The sequence below is a fragment of the Megalobrama amblycephala genome, linkage group LG17 (assembly GCF_018812025.1).
Source record: "Megalobrama amblycephala isolate DHTTF-2021 linkage group LG17, ASM1881202v1, whole genome shotgun sequence".
NCBI lineage: Eukaryota > Metazoa > Chordata > Actinopteri > Cypriniformes > Xenocyprididae > Megalobrama > Megalobrama amblycephala.
In genome coordinates, this window is record NC_063060.1 from 25279598 (window position 1) to 25305070 (window position 25473).

At 37.2% G+C, this 25473-nt stretch overlaps 1 protein-coding gene across 5 annotated transcripts in view; it reads left to right on the plus strand.

Annotated features, from left to right (window-relative positions):
- Window positions 1-25473, plus strand: part of dpp6b (dipeptidyl-peptidase 6b) — a 161556-nt gene that overhangs the window by 91304 nt on the left and 44779 nt on the right. For 4 of the 5 annotated variants that reach the window (XM_048163111.1, XM_048163112.1, XM_048163109.1 and 1 more), the window contains one exon: window positions 21712-21826. In XM_048163111.1, the coding sequence (XP_048019068.1) occupies window positions 21712-21826 (115 nt within the window). Of the gene's footprint in view, window positions 1-13542; window positions 13567-21711; window positions 21827-25473 lie in introns of those variants that run through there. The other variant, XM_048163114.1, reaches the window with a different exon arrangement.

A 25473-nucleotide genomic window follows, 5' to 3' on the forward strand; every position in this document is an offset into this window, starting at 1 on the left:
TCTTTCAGAGTCAGAGTTTGTTAGGAACGGTTTTACTTTAGTTAATAGACGCAAATTATAAAAACAGGCCCGAACCATTGAGTTAATTTGCTTATCTAATTTTAGGTTATTATCAATTAGGAAACCTAAATCTTTTACTGTTGTTTTCAAATACGGTGTCAGAGGGCTCAAATCTAATACATTTCTTGTCGGGTTCTTTAACTCCCTCGGGTCGGCGGTCACGGCTGCAAGTATGAATTGAAAACACAGTATCCAGCACTCATATGACAATAAATATTGAATAAATATTACTCTGTATGGAAAATTGACAAACATATGAGAATCCATCAATATTTCTCAAAATGTGCATGCTTTTAAGCTAAAAGCCTATATGAAATGCCATTCAGACACTTTGCATCACAGAAATACATTATATTTTAATTATATAATAGAATACCATTATTTTAAAGTGTAATAATATTTCAGTGTTGCTGTTTTTTCTGTATGTTTGATATACACCATGAGCTTGAGATATGATCAATGTCTCACAGGTTTTTTCACAGCCTACCTGACTGAAAGAGCTCATTATTATGCAAGTCTTTTCAGGTCATTATTATATGATTCTTTTGTCTTCTCAGGAGAGAATCACCCATTATTCATGATGATTCACGCCTCCACGTATACTGTGTTTCTTGACAAAAAGTGTCTTACAAAATTTAAATCTCTCTATTGTTTTATATGAAGGAGTAGGCAGCATAATTTTACATCATTCTGAAGCAAAAACTCCAGTATACAACCTCCAATACCCAGAAGTCTTGTGAACACAGATTTAATATATATTTTTTGGCTTTATTTCAGTGACTTAAGTTTTTTGTTTTTTCAATAACCACGCATAAACATTACTCCTTCAAAAACACAAACATGTATATACATGTTCCTCACATATTATTGTAGCCTAGTTTGTGCTGAATACAGCGTAATGACACTTTTGTCATTTATATGTTTATGAACAACTGAAAAAAGCACAAATGTCAGGGCATGTCAAAACTTCTCCAGGGCCCCAAAAATCCTCAGACCCCAGAGGGTTAAATGGCTAAAAACAATAACCTCTGTTTTTTCCTCATTCAACATAAAAAAAAAATTCGCCATCCAATTTTTTATGTCCTTTAAACATTCTAGAAATGACTCAACTGAAATTGTGGAATGTCTAATTGGTAAATACATTTGCGTGTCATCGACATAAAAATGAAATGAGACTCCATACTTTCTAAAAATGCTACCCAAATGGAGCAAATATAAAGAAAAAACGATAGGAGAACGGATAGAGCCTTGCGGGACCCCCCAAGGAAGATGTTTTTTACCTGAGATTTTATTATTATAGTTAACTGAAAAACATCTGTCGCTCAAATAGGACTGAAACCATTTCAGAATTGTACCCTTTAGCCCCACTGAATGTTCAAGGCGGGAGATGAGGATGTTATGGTCTATCATGTCAAAAGCTGCACTCAGATCGAGTAACACCAAAACAACATCATCTCCTTCGTCTAAGGCCAGGAAGATATCACTTAACACTTTCAATAATGCTGTCTCAGTGCTGTGGGCTGATTTGAGACTAATAGCACACTTCTGCTCAACAGTAATTGAGTAATTGAGGTGTCATTCATGTCCACATGTGCAAACAGTGTGAGTTTGTGCATATCACTTACTCTAGCTCATAGTTGCCTTAGCAAACAGCACTAATAATTTTCTGTTAGTTTTCATTCTCAACCATTTGAGCTATTTTTCTACCTCCCTCCATCACCTATGAGATAAATCACAACATGTCTCCACTAGATGCTGTTTCTGCTGCCGCAGGATGTAAATCATGGTTTTGGAAATCTGTTCTAAAATTTGTTCCTTTCTGTTCCTTTCAGCAATGTAGTAGATGCTTCATGACTCATATAGTCCACATCATAAATGTGCTATGATTAATTCAGTTCTGTTCTGCAGAATTTCTGCAACAATGCTGTTAATTATTTTTATTGTAGTGAGAAATATTATAAAAGTTTAGAGTCAGTAATGTTTTTATGTCTTTTATGCTCACCAAGGATGCATTTATTTGACCAAAAATACAGTAAAAAACTGTAATATTAAATAACTTTTTTTATTTGAATATTTTTAAAAATGTAATTTATTCCTGATGTCAAAGCTGAATTTTCAGCATCATTACTCCAGTCTTCAGTGTCACATGATCCTTTAGAAATTATTCTAATATGCTGATTTGATGCTTAAGAAACATTTTATTAATGTCGAAAACAGTTGTGCTGTTTAATATTTTTGTGGAAACGGTGAAACATTTTATTTCAGGATTCTTTAATTGAATAGGAAGTTAAAAAGAACAGCAATTATTTGAAATAGGAATCTTTTGATTCATTTAATGGATCCTCTTGAAAAAACAACAACAACAAAAACTGAACCTAAACTTTTGAATGGTATATATAAACACTGTTTTATATGATTATTTTTTGCAGACCTTTTTTTAATCAGTCATCTTGATTGAGATGATTATAATGGGTTTGTTAAAGATGGTCTCTATTAAGCATCATTTAGCTGTTGGTGTTGATGTGCCAATCAACTATCCTGTCAATTTCATAGTTGTAAAGTGCCCTTCACACGCAGATGGCACTAAGTGTTTTCCTCCACAAATGCTGTTGCTGTCAGATTTGACACGATGGAAGATAAAAGGTGATCATGTTATTGCAGGCTAAATATATGGCGTTGTCAAAAGAGAGCGCTGGAGATATTGTTTCGGAAGCCTCGTGCATCTTCACTCACTGATGTTTTTATAACAAAATGGAGTGCTTGCTGTCAGAATTGAGAAATGAAAGATAACAGTGAAAGCATTTATAAATTGGTGGGAGCGTGATATCCCATTATGACATAACAATATGTCACTTGATGTCCTCGGGGAAATGAAGTGAAACATGCCTGGTGGGTGTTGTGACAGAGATTGGCCTTCATTTGAACAAATAAAAGCATTCAGACGTTTCACTTGGTGATGAAGATGCCTGTTAAGTGGAAACTCAATGTATGAGAAAACTGTGCTGCTTTACGTGTGAGTGCTGTAACAATAGCTTTCATTCCTCCTCCATTTCCTGTTTTCTCTTTTGTTGTTTCCTAGTTTGCCCATTAGGTGTAACAAATGAGAGCCGCTTCATTTCAGCATCGCCTTCAGTCTCCTCTTGCTCTGAGTTCCACCTTCAGCTTTTCTGGGTTCTCTAATGGCTTCTTTAGGCTGAAACAAATGAAGAAGTCTGCTTCAGTGCCACTTTTCATGAAATAATTCAAGGCTACCCTGATCGAGGCTTGTTTTTCTGGCTATGTTTTTTTTAGTCTTGCAGAGACTAAAACTTTTTGGCATAATGTTTGGCCTACTTTGCAGCTTATTCTGCCCAAATTTGACAGGAAGAGAGTCCCTGACTGAAAATATATCACTGTTCATTTTGTTAATATCTAATGTTTAGAGGCTATAAAATCCTCACTACCAGACATTGCGTAAGCTAGCGAATCAGTTCTGAAACTAGTTTGAGCAAATGTTTCCATGTTTGTGTTCAATATAAGGAGCTGTTTATATTTTTTCAAACAATTGTGGGATCATGTTAGCTTTTTTCTGCAGTGTGTTGCACTGAAATATCATCAGCACCTCCTACCAGCTGAATAAATTTTTGTTAATTTGTTTACTTGTTTCCTATCTGAAAATGGTACTTACAATCACATGCACAGCGATGTTATGAAAAAACTATTATGGATTATGAAAGAACTCAACATGTGAGCTTAAATATCTTGGTGCTATCTTTTTATCTCTCAAAAAGTAAACATTCCTGTGGACAGATAAATATAAATCTGTTATTGTTGCTCATGTAATAAAAGCTAACACATTTTTTTTTATTATTATTAATTCAGTAATTTATCAGCTATTGTTGAATTTTATATCATTCATTCAACTTCTTTTGTATTAAAGGGATAGTTCACCCAAAAAAAGCCAGTTCTTGTCAGGAAAGCAAGTGATCTGGTTCACTGTAAACCCTAATGCTCAAAATACTTAATTGGTTTGAGTAGGACAAACTTAAATTGAACAAAAATTAATTCAGTTAAATTAATTGCTATGAGTATTTAGAACTTTAATTTTCTTTTGAGTTCACAGCACTGACATATTTCAAGTAAACTGAACTGTTTCATTGTTTTGAGTTGTATGAACTAATTTCTTTTAATTTAGACTAACTTAAGTTTAACTGAAACTGGACTGGGATTTCTGTTTCCCAGCATGCTTTGCCCATGGCACTTGAAAAGGAGTGTAAATGCTAAAATTAAGTGTTCTATGATGTTTTTTTGCACAAGATTAATGTTAAGGAAGATTTGTTATGCTAATTTAGTGGTGACAAGTAACACATGCAGTCTGGTTTGAGAGCAGGTAAGATGTTTTAAAGGTGCCCTCGAATGAAAAATTTAATTTATCTTGCCATAGTTAAATAACAAGAGTTCAGTACATGGAAATGACATACAGTGAGTCTCAAACTCCATTGTTTCCTCCTTCTTATATAAATCTCATTTGTTTAAAAGACCTCCGAAGAACAGGCAAATCTCAACATAACACCGACTGTTACGTAACAGTCGGGGTGTATGCCCCCAATATTTGCATATGCCAGCCCACGGTTCCAACATTATCATTATAAAAGGCATTAGACAAGGGCAAAACGTCTGGATGTGCATAGCTGAATCAAAAGACTAGGTAAGCAAGCAAGAATAACAGCGAAAAATGGCAGATGGAGCAGTAATAACTGACATGATCCATGATAACATGATATTTTTAGTGATATTTGTAAATTGTCTTTCTAAATGTTTCGTTTAGCATGTTGCTAATGTACTGTTAAATGTGGTTAAAGTTACCATCGTTTCTTACTGTATTCACGGAGACAAGAGCCGTCGCTATTTTCATTTTTAAACACTTGCAGTCTGTATAATGCATAAACACAACTTCATTCTTTATAAATCTCTCCAACAGTGTGTAATGTTAGCTTTAGCCACGCAGCATAGCCTCAAACTCATTCAGAATCAATGTAAACAATATAACAGTATACAATACTCACATTATCCGACGCATGCATGCCGCATGCATGACGAACACTTTGTAAAGATCCATTTTGAGGGTTATATTAGCTGTGTAAACTTTGTTACTGCACTGTTTAAGGCAAGCGCGAGCTCTGTGGGCGGAGAGCACGGGATTTAAAGGGGCCACAGCATAAATCGGCGCGTTTATAATGATCTCCCAAAATAGGCAGTTAAAAAAATTAATAAAAAAAAATCTATGGGGTATTTTGAGCTGAAACTTCACAGACACATTCAGGGGACACCTTAGACTTATATTACATCTTTTAAAAACATAATCTAGGGCACCTTTAAGTTGCTGTACTCATTCAGTAAGTGCTATAGCATGTTATTGTTAACATCTTAGCATATTAGCAAGTTGGCATTTTTTGTATTTTCTTAGGGTTTACAGTGAAGTAGATAACTCATTTGATTTGCAAGAACTCAAAATAAAAAAAAAATGATTAAACTAAATATTTTATGTTAATTGCTATCAAAATGTATGAGTTAGCTAACTCAGTTCTTTTAACATGCATGAGTACTACAAACTCAAAACTTGATAGTTCTGCTTACTGAAAATTGGGAACATCAGAACTCAAAAGAGTTCATCAACTCATGATTCAGTGATCCATTTGGAGTGATTCTCATTAAAGGGAAAATTATATGTGAATAATGTCTATAATTTTGTTCTGTTTCTCAGAAATGTTACCTATGGCTTCAGAAGATATAGTAAAGGGTTAGTTCACTCAAAAATTAAATTTTTTTCATTTATTACTCACCCTCATGTCGTTCCAAACCCATAAGACCTTCGTTCATCTTCGGAACACAAATTAGGATATTTTTGAAAAAATCGAATGTCTCAGTGAGGCCAGCATTGACAGCAAGATCATTAACACTTTCAGATGACCATAAAGTTGCTGAAGACATTTAAAACAGTTCATGTGAGTACAGTGGTTCAACCTTAATGTTATGAAGCGACGAGAACATTTTTCGTGCACCAAAAAAAACAAAATAAGGAATTTATTCAACAATATCTAGTGATGGGTGATTTCAAAACACTGCTTCATGAAGCTTCGAAGCTTTACAAATCATTTGTTTTGAATCAGTGATTCGGAGCGTGAATCAAACTGTCAAAGTGATTTCAGTAAATGAGGCTTTGTTATATCATAAGTATTTCGAAACATTTCGAAATTTTAATGGTTCACGTGACTTTGGCAATTTGATACGCACTCCGTACCACAACAAAAGATTCATAAAGCTTCGAAGCCTTGTCGCGTCATAACATTAAGGTTGAACCACTGTAGTCACATGAACTGTTTTAAATGTGTTTAGTACCTTTCTGGGCATTTGAAAGTGTAAATTAAATTGCTGTCAATAGAGACCCTCACTGAACCATCAGATTTTATCAAAAATATCTTACTGGTGTGGGACGACATGAGGGTGAGTAATTAATGACAGAATTTTCATTTTTGGGTGAACTAACCCTTTAATATAGTGCATGGGTCATGCTACTTTTAGAGACTACTGTTATGGTGTGTCTTTTGTCTTGTTCTGTTCTGTTTGGACAGGTATGGTATACACTGTATGTATATATACTGTATAAAAGAGCTTCATGAATATCCTTTAAAATTCTACTTTTATGTTCCATGCAAAAAATAATATGGCTGTTGTAAGACATGATGATGGTGAGTAAATGATTACAGGAATTTTATATTTAAACTATCCATTTAAAGTTTCATACTTGAGTTTGTTTTTGAGTATCTTAGCATGTCGGCCTCCGTATGATGAAGAGATCTCTGTAGAGACTCAATGGTTGCTCATGGTTTGGAATGTGTTGTGGTTTGTTCACTGGTCATTTAAAATGTTGGAGAATCTCAGGGAATCAGACAATGAATACTGCTTCCTCAATTGTAGTTTTAATTTAGGCTGTAGATAACAAGAAACAAATCTTTCATGGTTACTATAATGATATAAACTAATTCTAGGTGAGCTAACAGATAAATGACGGATGACAGAAAGCTTATATTGCTGCAAGCACATGTTTGTCTTCTGCCTAAAATAAAACAGTCAGCTGCTGCAAAGGTCATCCCAAAATCAATAACATTTCAATTACAAGCAAACAAGTTTGTGGCATATAATGCCCTGGAGTAGATTTCTCCAGAGATCTCATTTTGATGCTTTCTCGAAGGTCTTTATATCAAAATATCAAACCAAGGGTCATTTATTTTAAAGACAGCACAAGAACATTTTTCAAGCAAAACATTTATTAGGTTTAAAATGATAACACAATAGATAAACTGTTCAAAATGAATACCACATGCATTTAAGTGTGTTGTAAAATGTTAGTGGATCTTGTTCATATTTAAAGGATTATTTCACTTTCAAATGAAAATTACCCCAAGCTTTACTCACCCTCAAGCCATCCAAGGTGTATATGGCTTTCTTCTTTCTGATGAACACAATCAGAGAAATATTAAAAAATATCTACACGCATCCGAGCTTTATAATAGCAGTATGCATTACAAAGTGAGTATGAGCTGAAGAAAGTGTCTACATCCACATCCATCCATCAAAAGCATATTCCACACGGCTCTGGGGGGTTAATAAAGGCCTTCTGAAGCAAAGTGATGCATTTGTGTTAGAAAAATACCCATATTTAACAAGTTATGAAGTAATATATCTAGCTTCCACCAGACCACCCCCCGTATTTAAATTACGAAAATAAACAGAACTGGCGTAGGACGTAGCGTAAGCTTTTTGAACTGCAAGAGTTTTACACTTTCTTCGTAAGTTGAATACGGAAGGCAGTCTGGTGGAAGCTAGATATTTTACTTTGTAACTTTTTTTTACACAAATGCATCACTTCGCTTCAGAAGGCCTTTATTTACCCCCTGGAGCCGTGTGGAGTACACGTTTATGATGGATGGATGTGGATGGAGGCACTTTCTTCAGCTCACACTCGTTTGGTAAGGCTTACTGCCATTATAAAGCTTGGATGTGTCAGGATATTTATTAATATTTCTCCGAATGTGTTCATCATAAAGAAGAAAGTCATATGGATGGCTTGAGGGTGAATAAAGCTTGTCATTTTCATTTGAAAGTGGACTAATCCTTTAACCCTTAAATGCATACCTCGGGTCTTTAGTGACCCGGGACGTCATTCACTACCCTCCTCCTCGTTCATTTTTTAAAGTTAGACATCTTGGTATTCCTCAATCAATTCATTATAAAGAATATAAAATCATAAAATTATAGAAGAATGCCTATTTTTGTATTAATTTTTTGTAAAAATTGTATAGGGTCGCTAACGACCCGAGGTGTGTATGAGTGTACGTATATTTTTTTTGCACAACAATAATTGAATCTTAGATGACGGAATAAGTGCAATTCACCTTTATTCCACAAGGTGGCAATGTCTGATACACAATGCTGAAGTGAAGATTAATTCAGACAGAAAACGAAAGAATAAGAAAAACATGAAATGGCTCAGCGATTTACTGCAGAGCAAGTACTGAACACAATCAAATATGACTGTAACTGTTACAAAAAATATTGATTTTGAAGATGTTGAAAATTATATAGTTTTGAGAATACGTTTGAGATCACGAATGGGCTCATATTCGTGACCTCAAACATAAAACTAGCCTATTATTTGCTGAATTTACTGGGAAATGAGCTCTGACGAGGACAGTGATGATGGCATAAAACATCTGCTCAAACTGAGTCCTTTCAAGCTCCAGAAGGTAACAAAATACGATTTATTTTATTCTTCTGTAATTGTTACTCTAATATCAGGAGTTTTATATTATCGCGGCAAGTAGAGATCCTTCCGTGTTAGATATAGATCCGGGTCGATAAAGATCCGAATATGTAAGAATGATTGGCGAAATAGTCATGCATTTAAGGGTTAATGTGATGAACTACTCTGTTAGGACACCTGTGTAAACATGAGGAGAACTGACTTCATGCATCCACTAAAAATGACCAAGACACCAGTTGGTTTGAAGTCAGTTCTGAGAAATGTTTTAGCATCATTTGTGTGCAAATTTGGTTTGATGTTTTGTATCTTCGTGCACGTTTACACGACAACGATGTATTAAAATGGAAAAGTTTTTCCATTGGATTTTTGAAGTTTCGTGTTTAGACGACAATCTGTCAAAATGATCCCCAATCACACATATCTGCGAAAATGACTAAAACCGCTGTATTATGCTACCAGACCAGTAGTTGGCGATGTCACTTTGTAAAGAAACACTACGCGCCTATAGACTGAACACATAATACGCATGTGCATGGCGTCACCGTTTTCACAAGTTTTTGTAGTTTACATGGGATAATATCGGTATTGTATTCAAAAACTCAAAAGTTTATGTTTTTAGGCCCTCAAAACGGCGTTGTCGTGTAAATGAACGAGCAAAATGCATAAAAAGTTTTCAGTTTTTAGTTGAAATTTGTGACGTGTACTTTTTAGTGCCACTGTATATTAATATCTCATATATATTTTGGACTATTCTGACGATACAGATGACTTGTTTCAGGATGAGTTTATTTTTTGTGTAACTTAAACTGAAGGATACGGTACTGGAACAAAAAAACTCAAAACCCTTCCTAGTGACATTCAAGGTCAAATATCAATTTACAACTGTTGAGGTTGTAATACAAGAACAGAGAGCCAAAGAAGAGAGAAAATATACAGTCTAGTGAAAGCTCTACAGTCTAGTGGTCACAACACCACAACATCAGTTACATCAAAATATATGTATAAAACATTTTTTTCTATTTATTTTATTTTATTTCAGCTTTACTTTCAATATATTTTTTAATATTTTTAGTTAACACTAATAGTATTTGTGATTTTCATAGTTTTTTTTTTTTTTTTTCTTGGGTGAGCTATACCTTTAATTACTGGTTAAAATATTTTCCTCCATCATCTTAACATTACAGGTTATTTGGCAAAAACCAGCATTTTGACTCCTTGAGTCCAACAGCAGGGGTTGCTGGTAATAGGTGAGATTACAGAAGAGAAGGCCAGCTTTAATTAGCACCTCCTAATTAAACGACTGATCTGGTGTACCATTACAACAGCAGATCAGTGAAGCACAAACACAGTAGCACATCAACAGTACAGCAGAGTGCCTGATGCAGATGTCCTTAAAGTTAATAAATAGGTTTTATCGCGTGGGTGGAACATCACAGATGCCGTATCATTTAACAGCTGCTGTGCGCAGGCAGGATGTAATATACAACACAATGATGTTTCCTCTTCAACTAATGCTTTGCCTCAGTGTATGGATGCTCCATATACTTCTGCACCAAACATGGAAAATGTGATATTTTCCAAGCACAATCAAGAGGGCTTGTGTCTGTTCAATTATAAGTTCAAAAGCTCTCAGTCGCCTCTTCAGTCTAAACCATATCACAGACAGAGGGTTTTCTTTAGACCTGGCCTATTATTGTGTTACATGTTCCTGCCGTGGCATCTTTTTCAAAGGACTCTCTGACCCTTGTGTCAATGGGCTAATTGCACCTATTGGACTTATTTGTGTCTCTACAGAAGATCCTCCAATTTTCCAGCAGGATGTTGTTTCATTTGAATGACATCAGTCGGATGCCTGACCGGTTAGCCCTGAATCTGATCCTCTGACTGCATGCATTCTTAATTTAGAACTTAACATCGATTATATATTAATGGCTTAACATAGATTCATCCTTGATGCATATGGAGTCTGTTTCATATTGCTGATGTGGAACAATCACTTGAGCTGAAAACTGTCCAATGGCCAATCAAAACTGGCCCAGTGTACACATTCAAAACATGCCACTCTCAAAGCAAATACACAGAATTTAGATTATTATGCATTTTTGGATTTCCTTAAAGGATTAATTCACTTCTGAATGAAAATTTCCTGATAATTTACTCACCCCCATGTCATCCAAGATGTTCATGTCTTTCTTTCTTCAGTTGAAAAGAAATTAAGGTTTTTGAGGAAAACATTCCAGGATTCTTCTCTATATAGTAGACTTCAGTGGGATTCACTTGGTTGAAGGTCCAAATTGCAGTTTCAGTGCAGCTTCAAAGGGCTCTATGTGATCCCAGATGACGAATAAGGGTCTTATCTAGCAAAACGATCAGTCATTTTCTAAAAAACACAAACACAAATTCTCATCTTGCACTAGCTCTGTGATCCACATGCATGAGGTAATCAAGTTACAAATGTCATGAGTGACGTAGACGGAAGTACCGATCCAGTGTCTACAAAGTGAACGTGCAAAGATTAAGCTAAATGCCCTTTACCAAAAAAAAAAAAAAAAAAAAAAAAAAGGTAAAAATGATATCGGACGCTTTTGGAATAGGAGGAGAAAATTAGATGAAAGAGGTACCTCCGCCTACGTCACGCTTGAACTTTCAACGTAATGCATGGAGCATCGCAGAGCAGTGCAAGACAAGCATTTGTGGTTAAAAAGTGTATATTTTTTTTATTTATTTTTTTAGAAAATGAAAGATCGTTTCGCTAGATAAGACCCTTATTCCTAGTATGGGATCACGTAGAGCCCTTTGAAGCTGAACTGAAACTGTAATTTGGACCTTCAACCCAGTGAATCCCACTATATGAAGTCCACTATATGGAGAAGAATCCTGGAATGTTTTCCTCAAAAACCTTAATTTCTTTTCGACAGAAGAAAGAAAGACATGAACATCTTGGGTGACATGGGGGTGAGTAAATTATCAGGAAATTTTCATTCAGAAGTGAACTAATCCTTTAAATCTGTACTCATACTCTATATTGTTAATGGCAGAATAAATCATTTAGCAAAAATTCATTATAATTGAAAAAAAAAGAAGTAATCTGACCAGTGTTAAAATCTAAAACAATGGAAATTTGTTTTTGTTAACTGAAATAAAGCTGAAATAAAATATAAATAATTGAAATAAAGTAAATAATTGAAATAAAATAAGTTTAAGTACTAAAATTACTAAAAATAAAAAGCTAAATAGAAATATTTAAAAATAAAAACAAACTTTTAAAAATGACAAAAGCACATGAAAATTATTAAACTTAAACTAAAATTAAAATTAAAACTGAGAATACAAAAATAGTATGTAAATAATTTTAAAATAACACTGAACCCCAAAGTACACTTTATTTTACTCGTACGCAAACACAGGCATTTGACGAATGCGCAGTTTTGAGCAATCTCTCGCCACGAGTTACAACCTTAAATATCTTTGTATTCTTTCATGCTAGAGTTGTACAAATGAGGGTACTTTCTAACATCTTCGCACAATCTCTAGTCTATGTAGGCCTCCATTGTCGCTGTAGCTTGCATGCGTTCCGGTCTGTTCTGTTTATGCAGTTTTTCTTTGACTACCTTGCGAATCGTCGCCCCCAGGGCACGGTTGCCACCTTGTGGATAAACTAATTACTGCAAAAAAAGTTAAATGCGCATGTGCAACCTGCACATACAAAGTACTCAAAAATGGGTCTAAATATGTTTCGTTTTGTAGTCCGGTCAGGAACAACCCATAAAATACAGTATTTACCAACCTGAATCAAAATACCAACCTGTTTTGAAATTAGATTAAAATCTGATTATTGCTACAGTCTGAATGGTTTTGTGCTTTTTCATCATTCGTTGAATGACAGATCGTCAAGCGTTGTGACTGCATTTCAGATGGTATACGACTGTTCCAAACAGAATTTCCAATAAGAATTATATTAAATTGAGTTACAATTGGCCAGTATTTCTTAGTCCTACACATTTCAGCTCTCTGATACTTTTACAGTCCTGCTAAAAAACAAACAAAAAAAAGGTCCACCAGTTGCCCAGCACTATACCAGCTCTAACTACTGTATCATAAACCAGCCTGTGCCAACATGGAATTCTTCATGTATTTTTCATCAGGAAGGTAAAGCCTTTGAAGGGAGTAGGGCTGATGATTACTACTGTATGATTACTACTGTATGGAACACACCCACATGAATAAAATACATAACATATTTCTAATTCAAAATCTGGATGCTGAAGCAAAAGCAGTTGTTTTACAAGCGTCCTTTTAGATTAGATTTAACTCAACAGCATTTGTGAGTAATTTGTCTCTGATTCAGCTGTGCTTTCCTGGCTCTGACCCTACAAGGACACTTAGGAAATCCCATCCGATGAGGCTTAAAAGATCCACCTGTCCTGCTGGGCGGTGACAGTTTGTATTTCAGTGAAGCATCAGTAGATTGAAATCACTGATGCCAGTCATCGTTCTGGCCTCGGTGAGTGATAAGCCCCAACTTTGTCATTGCGGCGATCATTCTCCCTCTCATCTGCCCATTGTCTTCTCTTTCCCTGGTTCCCTGGAAACAAGAGATCAGGAAAGATACATTTCATCCTTCACAACGAGTTTCTGTCCTTGTTCTTCTGAGGGAACAAAAACAAAACCTTCTTACTGAGGAACACCGAACCATGGATGAGGTTTGTAAAGTTTTATCTTTATAGCAAGAGTAACTAATCCTTTGATTTTTTTTTTCTCGTGTATGAGAAAGCTGGGCTTGAGAAGTTTTTAATAGGCGTATGTTTCACGAAAACATAAAAACCCACAGGGAACAAACTTCATCTCAGTTTGAGGTTCTGTAATCTCACATAAGGTGAGGCTCTTCATTCAATCGAAAGGTCAGAAGTTGAGATTGTGGTTCAGAAGGACAGAGATACAATCTTGATTTTCATTTGGACATTTTTCAGAAACCTTCCTTTCACACGGATCCCGGTGGAAATCTTCTTAATACAAGCGCAGTCTCCTGCTGAGCCCCTAAGAACTAAATCTCTCTTGTTGTACAAGATGAGAATGTTTTCATCTGTTCTGCATCTGAGCTTTGTTGGACAATTGCATTCGCACTCATGGGACAACAGATTTCTGTGTTTGTCAAATAGACAAACAAGCTACTACAAAAGGGATTATTTTGAAAACGCAGATGTTTGAAAGCCCTTGATGATTTTTTTTTTTTTTTTTTTTTGTAGGTTGCATGTATGGTAAACTTAAATTTGTTAGTCAGAAATATTTTTATGCATTTGATTGTTGCTTTGTTTACTTATTTTTAACAATGCACCGCTATACAAAGACAGAAAAGATAATATCACACACAGTTCTTCAATTCACACTACAAAATCACTATTAGAGCAACTGAAAGTTTATTTATATATTTATATTTATCTTATTTTGTTGTCTTAACTGAATAGTACAGTTTTCTGTGTTTAGAGGTGAAATAGCTGAGAATTAATTGCACCCACTGATGACACCATTTGTTTGCAGATGTTGTCAGGTAAGAGCACAAACAGCCACAAAATTAGTGCCGATCACAATTTGCACATATTCACAAAATGCCCCTAGCTAATGAAATGACACCATGCAGTAACTGTGAATATCACATCTTGTCTGTTTGCTGCCAGTTTTCAGTGGTTTTTAATTGCTTCAGGGAAATAGTGCTGACGTTTGTGAATATCTATAATGTAAGCCTAAAAATCCAGATATGCATTTACATTTATGCATTTGGCAGACGCTCTTATGTAAAATGGCTTTCAATGCATTCGGGTTATACATTTTCTCTGTGTTTCACTTCATGTGTTAGGTAGAGCTAATTTTCTTTTTAATTTTACCTGAACAATAGCATATCCTTTATGCAACCTCTATATTTCAACCTGTATTTGCTCTTTGTTCTAATCAAGGAAGGTCATTGCTATTTAACGCATCTGTCAAATGAGTGCCAGACAAAAATGTAATGATTTTCCCTGCTTGCCTCACTTTAATGTTTTGTGCCAGGACAATAGATTTCAATTTGGCCCTTCAAAGCCATGGAACGCTTTATTGTGATAGTGATAAATGAAAAGATTCAGTTTTTGGCATGACAAAACAGCAACTCAGTATGAGTTATCCCTTAAAAACTATCTCTTAAAGTTACAGAACAAATATATTACAAATTATTATAGCCTATTTTTATACAACAAATAGTTCCAGTATTAGAATTTGATTGTTCAAGTGGCACCGATATATAGTCCAGCAGCACTGTTTGTTTCTTTGTATGATGAGAATTATCAATGACTGATTCATTCTGGAACAAACCAAGTGGCTGCCTTTTATGAATTCATGAGTCATTGAATCATTCACTCAACTGATTCATTTAGTGATTCAGTAAATATATGTGACCTGATCCAGCAAAATGAGTCACAGTGACCCAAATTTCAAAATTGAGATTGGTAATCAATGGAAAGATGAGACAATAAGCTTTAAAATGGTATTCTAGTCAAAGTCATACCTTGAATGGTTTTAAAGATATACCCATTTGAATTATGGTCGTCTGCCCTCTTTTTCCAATTGAAAACCTGAGAAAATCACTTTTAAAGTTTTTTTGCCCGTTTTTTGTTGATATCTTTCAAAATCCATTGCATTTAAAGGGATAAACTATTTATTTTACAGCTTAATTTGACCAAAGACATTTTTATATATATATAAATGCTATTAAACCAGGCTGGGGGTGAATTGTTATGACCACAGGCGATGCACGTGTGCATGAGCCGAACGCGTCTTTCCGCGCTCATGGCCAAAGGAGTTTCTTTAAAAGGCTTGCGGGGAATGAAGTATACCCGGGCCTTAACAGCTCTAAATTGTAAGGGACTGGAGCTCACATCGGGAGAAATGGGAACACGGGGGCACCGCGATGCGACCGCAAAGGGGACTTTCACTTTCATGATCAATGTGCACGCCACTGATAAGCATTGTAAATGCAGTATTACAGTATACACATACTTATTAAACGCGCAGGTCTCCTCTCGTGCGTCCTCACTGGACTTTCGTTTCGCTTTCATATATCTCTTTTATAGATGCCATCAATGCTTTTACCTTTCTAGATGTAATTACCGAAATGAAAACAGTCCATAAACTATAAATCCTCACGAAAACTTCAGTCTGAAGGACTGTCTGAAGCGCTAGTCTGACAGGAGGATGGCTGGACCAATCGCGTGCCTGTCAGTCGAAACGGGGCTTCCCATTGATAAAAATCAGCGTTTATGTCAGTGTGTTTACATTTCTAAGCTTTTTGATTGGTTCTATACAACTTGTAACACCTTATTTGGAGAGCAGAGACGTTTCAAGGGATCCCCGGAAATGCTCATAAGTGACGAGAGGAGTTCCATGTCAAATTTAATAGCCATTTAAATACCTTTACTCAATTATCTGGACTACGAAACTTTGAGAGATTATTTTTGAAAGTCTGTTCTTTGAAATTAGCTTAAAATTGTTTTTTTTTATTTTTTAAAATAATATCTTAAAATAGAACGTTGCGACTTCCGACTCATTTCGCCAGAGCGGGTCACATATTTAGATTCAAATATAGCTTTTGAAGTGCAACACACAAAGCCAGAATGTCAGACTGAAATGAGGGATCTGGTTAAACCTAAATTTTAGCTACTAGTTTCTAATGTTGGGAATCCTTTATGCAGACCTGCAAATGCTACAAACTTCCAGGAACAGCGCAAGGTTGAATAGCACATGAGATAACAAATTGCTCTGGGCAGTTGTGGCCTAATGATTAGAGAGTGGAAACCTGAAGGTTGTGGGTTCAATTCTCAATACTGGCAGGAAATGACTAAGGTGCCCTTGAGCAAGGCACCTAACCCCCAGTTGCTCCCCGTGCGCCACAACAGAATGGCTGCCCACTGCTCTGGGTGTGTGTGTGTCCACGGTTTGCAGTGTGTGTTCACAATTCACTGCTCCTTTTGTGTGTGCACCAACTTAGATAGTTTTTAAATGCAGAGGACAAATTCTGGGTATGGGTTACCATACTTGGCCTTCATATCATTTCACTGTTTTTTCACATTTTTCAGTTGACACCCTTGACTAGAAATCGACTAGAAGTTTCCAGCTCAAGCAGATGCCACAATGCTGCATTTCTCTCCTTCAAGTCAAAGCACACAAACGGTTTAATTTTATTTATCACAGACAGCGTTATCTCAGACGAGTTCAACGTGAAGCTGTTGCTTTAATATTGGATTCTGAAATTAAAGATGACTCACCTGATTTGCCTTGACATTGCGTCTTTTGTTTGTTTCAGATAAACATTTCACTTCGAGATTGAATAGCCTACATATATATACAGCCTTTTGGTTTGTTTCGAGAATTCTCAATGTTAACACTCCCAAGGTCATTTTTGAGAAATATTAAATAAATGTGAACTCTTTCAAAATCTTATTTGACTACATTTTCTATAGAAAACTACATAGCCATCTCAGTGCTGGAGTCTTGTGAGTTGCCAGGTGCTCTGAGTAGTTTTTAGGGTGTTGGCTAGGTCAAGATAACCCATCTGGTATCTATGAGATTTTTCTGATCTGTTTTATTATCTATCAGGTGAATATCTTAAGTCTGATCACCTTGAAAAGTAAAATGACACCTTAGGCGCCATGTGTGTAGCACAAATGGTGTGGGATGAGTTACATACTTAGAGTCTGATGTTTGTATATGAGCAATATTTTCAAGGTGATATTTCATTTTTGAATTCATCAGTATAAATTGAAATGTAAGCTGTCAGAGAAAGCAGGAGGCTGTTCAGTGAGCCATCTCATGTGCAGGGGTAATGGAGACAATCAACCTTCAGTTTTACTGGAACATTTCATGAGGCATATTTGAGGCTGTGTTTGGAACAAGCTGGTAAGACAGTGACCAGTGTTCTACACCAGCTAATTATGAGAAATGAAATGAAGCTTAAAGGAGCTGCATTTATTCACCATTATTAAACAGTCAGTCACCATTATTAAACAGCGTTGCGACATCTAGTAAGAAGCGTTTCAATTCGACACACACGTTATGGTAACAAACCACAAATCACTCGATGATTAAACTAGTTTTAAATCAGATGAAACAGCCTCAACATTCCCAACAAGGCCGATGAGGAAAACAGGAGAAACGTGCCATGAATGAAGATAGAAGACTTTTAAATCCCAAAATAACCACCCTTACAAACATTTACCATGAATAAACTGTAGTAAATTACCATGGTTTGCGAAAATGTGGAATATTTATATTGAAAACTATGTTATAGCCATTTATATTGCAATATATTTGTTAGGTGGGTAGGGGAATATATAATTCATGTCTTTGTTAAGGTGTAGTTTGTACCTGTGTTTAGGTGTTTTTTATAGGCTTATATAACATATCATAATACAATATCATTTGACAGTGGTAGTGAGTAGCCATATACAGTTTTACCTGTGGTTACTAAGTCTCACTGTGAGAATATTTTCATTTAAGCCTAATAATTAATAAAATAATTTTTACCAATAAGTTTATGTGGTTGTGGAAAGTATAAATAAAATTAGCTTAAATATTTATATTATAATATGATATATACAGTAATATCTAATATAGTTTTCTGCACATTCCATGTGGCCCTGTGTACAGCTAATGGTTTTAGCATCTGTTAATGCAGCACAAAATGATTATTTTAATGATAGATTTTTATAGACCCTAGTTCATTTGAAGTGATCAACTCACTCAAGCCTCATTGATTATACTTTGTAGTAGTCTAGTAAGTCTATTAAAGGAATCACTACTGCTTATAGGAAAGCCAGTTTAGCAAATAGACACTATAGCAATTGATCTTTATTTGGACAAAGATAGATTTCAGCATTTAGTGCAAGATGATTTGTTGACATCTAATCGCTGTATGTTTGTGGCTTGTCTTTTGTCAGTGCTGCATTAATGTCATAACTGCTGTATGGCATTTCAATAAAGGAGCTGTTTCATTAGCAGAGTTTTGCAAATGTTCCTTGCAGTGGACTGCTTTAATTGAGCACAAGATAGAGAGGCGTTTGAGCGCATCATATTTTTTACTTCATTGGGGTCAGATGAAATGATAGCATTATGTATTGTAATTAAAGCAAACTGCTGTGCATTACTGTTTTCTTGTTGAAATAAGCCAAAGGCATAATTTACAAACTCGCTCTCAGACATTAAAGTAAGCCACTTAAATCAGTGGGTTTCAATCACTAATAATTGCATTAATTATTTCACGTTTATAAAACATGTGTGTATGTATGCTTTCAGGTGTTCCTAATTTTTTTATGCAGAAATACCTGCTTAGGCATGGTTAAGGAATGAGGTGTGTTACAGTTATTTTTGCCACACTGAAATAAGTGAAACAACTATGTAATTTAATTAAAGTGCATTTTTATATTGGACTTATCAAAAAGTCATGGTTTTTGGGTTTAAACCTCTTTTGTTCGGTTTGTCTAAAAGCAAATAACAATCCTTATAGAAAATTAAAATGAAAAAAATAAACAATTTAAATGGTATTTTGATTTGTGTTGATGTGCAGAACACATAATGGCTAGTTTTACTGATGGTGGAAATGATTTTGGGGTTTTATTATTTATTGGTGTTTTTTATCAGAAAATATCAGAAAATATTATGCATATTTTAAAAAGATATCCAAATAAACATTAATGTCTTTCAAAGTGGTCTTTAATCACAGTAAGTAAACTAAATGAAAAATTGACTGACAAATGTTTTTTTGTTTTAAGTTAAGTAAAAATCCTACTTTCATATTATTGCTAATTTAGCTTTTGTTTATGGTTAAATTAAGTAAGTTGGCCTACATTAAAGCTGCAGTCCGTAACTTTTTTTGGTTAAAAATGATCCAAAATCAAATTTTGAGCAAGTACATAACCAGCCAGTGTTCAATGTCCTTACCTTAGCCCGATTCACAACGGTAAGCTTGTAATAATGTTTTCTAATTCAAGTGGCACTGGTAGGTTTCTGCAGGAAATTCGAGGATGCCACCATTCGCATACTAACATGCCTACTAACTAGCATGCCTACTAACATCACATCTGTTAGTAGGCTAGTAGGCTATATCGCATGTGAGGATGCTGCAGGTGACGGATCATTTACAGCCTTTTCTCACAGCAGCTGGGATAATTAAACTTATCATTTTGATGGTGAATTGTATGGTATGACAAATTAATGTTAGATTAGACTGTACAGAAACTGAAATCTACAGGTAATGCTAATACACACTAAATACATGTAGTCATGCAATGCCGATCTTGTTAACTAACAATTTGAGAACATTAACAATTTGAGAACAAAGTATAACAATAATCATTTGTGGGGTTTGATGTAATATGAGCTAAGTGATTGTTAGATTTAATCGCCATTGGTCGCGCAGTTTATTGTAATGCTTTTTTTCTCAGTTGGTCAGAACAAAAATGGCCGATTTGTTACTTGGTCAGATTACATTTTCCAGTGAAAATTCTTATTTTGGTCATACTTCCAAGACTACAATCTGCCTTTCCAAAGTACAGTATCCACCGGTGTGGTGACTGACAGCCGCATATTCTCCTCAAAACATTAGATTCATCCGCGCTGAGGAGCCGTGCCAATGCACAACCCACGTAAAGATGATAATTCTGCAAATAACTGCAATTGCAGTATATTAGTCAAACTAAAGTCAGCTTGTTACGTTAATGAGGGTGTGTTTTTAATCAGCGTCTCATGATTTCGAACTCGGCTCATCCAGTCAAAACAAAGACATTATAGTGTTATACACACTTAGGCCACTTTGTGGTTGTTACATAGAATAAATTAAAATAAAATAAAACGACTTCCAAACATTAGTGGATAATTATTCCTCTCCACTCTGATTTGTTCCCATCAGCTCACTCCCTAGGCTTACTCTTGAAATAGACCAGCACAGTTCAGAGTTCCCTGGTGGCTCCAAGCCAGACGGGAAGCTGTCCTGGGCAATCACATCCATCCAGCTCCCCTGATTATTAAGCTCCACCAGACATCCCAGCATCACCCTCACGCTAGTGTTGCTCTGACCTAATGACTCACTGGCTGACAAAGTTCTGCATAAGATAGTGACTATTTATTTAGGAAAAGCAAGAGCAATACACAGGAAGAAACGCGATTAAACATTATCAGGGTTTGTAAGCGAAACCACATAATAATCTGCATATAAATCTAAAATAAAGTCTTTGAATTTTGAATGCTGATATGTTGGCCAGCCCAATATATCAGGCTGATGATAAATTGGTCTTTATTTGACAATTTTGAGATTATCATCAACCAATAACTCTGCCCGCTCAGCTACCAAATGCAAAATTTCTGTTTTTGAAAGGTTTAGTGAATTTCAAGTTGTTAAAAAATAAAAAATAAAAAGTGTTTGCATATGGACAGTATATCTCAACTCAAAGTAAAAAATGACAGTTCCTAAAATAACCAGTTTTTCTTAGTGTAAAACATTTTAATAATCTGAAGAACCTCTTTCCTCTATAAAGAAACAGAAACAGACACTTGTTGGATTTTGTCTAATCAGTGTGTTACCCCTGTCTGTTGCCATTGGTCGGCTGAAATTGAATTGAACATGTTGAATCAGTGTTTGTGGGGTCGTGGAATGTCTGAAAAGTGATATACTCTAATCTGGTAATTGTTGACGTTGGTGGTGTCTATTGGTGCAGTGTGAATTGGCTTATAGATTCCAATAAAGAACCTTTATTTTTAAGAGAATTCTAAAAATGAATATTTTCAGTTGCTTTAAGCCATTATATGTCTGTGCTTGTGTTTGACAGGAACTGGTTGGGAGTAGCCCTCCGCAGAGGAACTGGAAAGGAATCGCCATCGCCCTGCTGGTCATCCTGGTCATCTGCTCTCTGATCGTCACCTCCGTCATTCTACTCACACCAAGTGAGGGCTGTAATAATGCAATAATTAATACAACATTACAAGTCTAATATGTAACCAACATGTATGTAGATGTGTCCACACTCCTTGCCTGTGTATTACATAAAACCACATTTATTAGCTCTTTATATATCTCTCTTATTATAAACTCTTTATGGTAAATGCAAATTATACTTGTAAGTATGTCTAGATCCGTGTAATTTCATATTTCTTTGTTTAGTAATTTTTGTTTAGTAGTTTAGCTATCCCTTCTGTCAGAGAAAGCAGAAGGCTGTTCAGTGAGCCATCTCATGTGCAGAGGTAATGGAGACAATCAACCTTCAGTTTTACTGGAACATTAGGGTTGTCCTTGGAACAAGCTGGAAAGACAGTGACCAGTGTTCTAAACCAGCTAATTATGAGAAATGAAATCAAAGCTTAAAGGAGCTGCGTTTATTCACCATTATTAAACAGTCAGTCACTATTATTAAACAGCGTTGCACATTTAGTGAGGAGCATTTAAATTCGACCCACACATCTTGGTTACAAACCACAAATCACTCGATGATTAAACTAGTTTTAAATCGGATGAAACAGCCTCAACATTCCCAACAAGGCTGATGAGGAAAACAGGAGAAATGTGCCATGAATGATGATAGAATACTTTTAAATCCCAAAATCATCACACTTACAATTAATAATGTATAACTCTGTATAATGTATAATGTAATAACTCTACCTATAATGTAGGATATGCTGAAATCTCATTGAACATATATTTTTAAACTGTAATATTTTTAGACATTAAGCATTTGGCTAAACATCACCGTTTTTTGTGTGTTGTTTGCCATCCTTTTACTTCCCATATTGAAGACAAAACACAATAATTGCTTTAATATATTTAATAAGTTTTAAAAAAGACACATAGAGTTCAATTTCTTCAGTGGCGCAGCAGTAGCAAGTAAAGCATGCAGATCTGGCTTTTAACACAATCGACACGGGCTCAAATCCACCTTTGCCGAGCTCGCATTTACTTCCAATAAAAATGAAAATAATGTTCTAAAAGTGGAAATAATCTGCTAATGTGTTTTTAATAATATTAAAAGTGTATTAGGTAGGGTTAGGGGAAGGTGTAGGGAGGGTTTTTATTCTCCCAATAATTTTAATAAATATAATCATTTACACTCTATATGATATTATTGCATCCTGTTAATGTACAAAAATACTAAGGTGCAAATAGTATCTGCCAATATAAAGTATAGATAGCATCTAATTACTATTTACTCTTATTGCAAAGAACTGATACTTTTACATGGTGTAAATAGAATCTATCTCTATTTTCAACTAGTGTAAATAGCATATCGCTAAGAAATGTCTCGGTTACATATATAACCCTCGTTCCCTGACGGAGGGAACGGAGACGTACGTCAGTAGTGACCGACAAATTGGGATATCACCAGAGAGCCCTATCAGCTTCGAGTGAACTAAAACAAGCCAATGGAATTGGCATGCGATATTTGCATAATGCGCACCGCCCCCGCCAGGTGGGTATAAATAAGGAAGTGGATGCAATCGCACTTTGTTTTTCGCTGAGGAGACAACCTTGAGTCTGCACTACTGCAAAGGCACAGGAACTGTGGCGACGGGACGTACATCTCCATTCCATCCTTCAGGGAACGAGGGTTGCATACTTAACTTCCCTTTCAGTCGGTCACGTTCGACGTACGTCAGTAGTGACTGATTCAGTCTCCTCACCCCCTTCAGGAACCTGACGATCAGGTCGTGCTTCCCCAAAGACTTACCATCAACTGCATCCTGATGTGCGGCAATAGTGGCAACATACACCTTGAGGGTGGAGGGAGACAGCCTTCGCTCCAAGCCCTCTTGCCGAGTTTCCACAGGTCGCTCCAAGCCCTCTTGCATGGAGTTTCCACAGGTCGGGACACGGGTGCCAGAAGATCCTTCCTCAGAGGAATGGGCCAAGGAGATGCTGTCGCAAGGAGCGTCAGATCCAAAAACCAGGTCCGAGTGGGCCAATACAGAGCCACTAGCAAGACCTGCTCCTCGTCCTCCCTGACTTTGCACAGGAACTGTGCGAGAAAACTCACTGGGGGAAACGCATATTTGCGTAGGCCCCGGGGCCAGCTGTGTACCAGAGGATCCGTGCCAAGTGTGCCCTCGGTCAGGGAATAGAACAACTGGCAATGGGCTGTGTCCGGGGAGGCAAACCGATCTACCTGTGTGGCCCCGAAGAGCTGCCAAATTGGCTGGACCACCTGGGGATGGAGTCTCCATTCGCCCAGAAGCGGAGGCTGCCGTGAGAGCTCGACGGCTGCACGGTTGAGCATGCCTGGGACATAAATGGCATGAAGCGATTGCTTCTGACTCCATAGCAAGAGATGGCGGGCGAGTTCCGACATGCGACGGCAACGTAGATCACCCTGATGGTTGATGTACGCAACGGTCGCAGTGCTGTCCGAGCAGGCCAGTACATGTTTGTCTGTCAACAGCTCCTTGAAGTGGCCCAGTGCAAGACGTACTGTTAGCAACTCAAGGCAATTTATATGCCAATGCAGTTGAGGCCCTGTCCACAGACCTGATACTGCATGCCCGTTGTATGTGGCTCCCCACCCGGTGGCAGAATCATATGTGCATACCACAGCATGCCTGTAACAAAGGAACAAAAGGTCCGACCACTGATTGAGGGTGCGACGGCAGTTCGGTGTCACGGGGAGACGAAACGTACCGCGCTGCCACGCCCATCTCGGAACCAGCCGTGAAGTCAGTGCTGAAGCGGCCTCATATGAAACAATCTGAGCGGCGTGACTGCGGCTGCAGATGCCATATGCCCCAGGAGCCTCTGAAAAAGTTTCAGTGAAGTAGGGACTGTAGAACCCTGACTCCATATCGGCTGGAGGGACTGGATCGATTGCATCCTTCGCCAGGAGGACAGCAATCTCCGCCCAGAGAACAGGTGCATTGTCCAGGGACACACAAGTGTAATGGACACCCCTGAACACCAGGGGACGCCGGGCGAACTGAATCGCATAGCTGAGTCTGATGGTACGAATGAGCCAGCGGGCCAGCCACTAACCAGGCTTCCAGACACCGAGCCAGCGAGACCAAAGGCACCACAGACGTACTGGGTGTGGGGCAGCGAAGCAGAGTGCTTGGACCCGACTCGGACGGCATAGCGACCCGAAGTGGGGTCGGACTCTGCGAGGTGGCAGTGTGAATGGGAGACGGCACATGGGAGGCGGCCTCGACCAACACACTGGGACCTGCTGGCGAAGTGAGAGGGGGCTGAGAGTGGCGAGGTGGGGCCTCGCACACTGCCAACCGCGCCCTCTTTGGACCTAGAGGATTGGGAAACAGCTCTTTTTGTGAGAAAGTGGGTACAAGAAAAGACACAAGACAAGACACAAATTCCCCTCGGCCCTCCTCTGTGGGAGGGAGAGATGCAGGCATCATCTCCCGAAGAGCTGACATCCTCTCCTCCAGGTCGCCCATCTCAGGGCCGCTTCCTTGATCTCTTGCCAGTTGGCTTGGCTGGGTTCTGAGCGGGCTGGGCGGCCATCCGCGACCAGCTCCCTGCTGTCTGGCGGGTGTAGGCTGCTGCTTGGCCGACTTAGCAGGGGCGGAGGACGACGCAGGAGGGCGCCCTCGGTGAC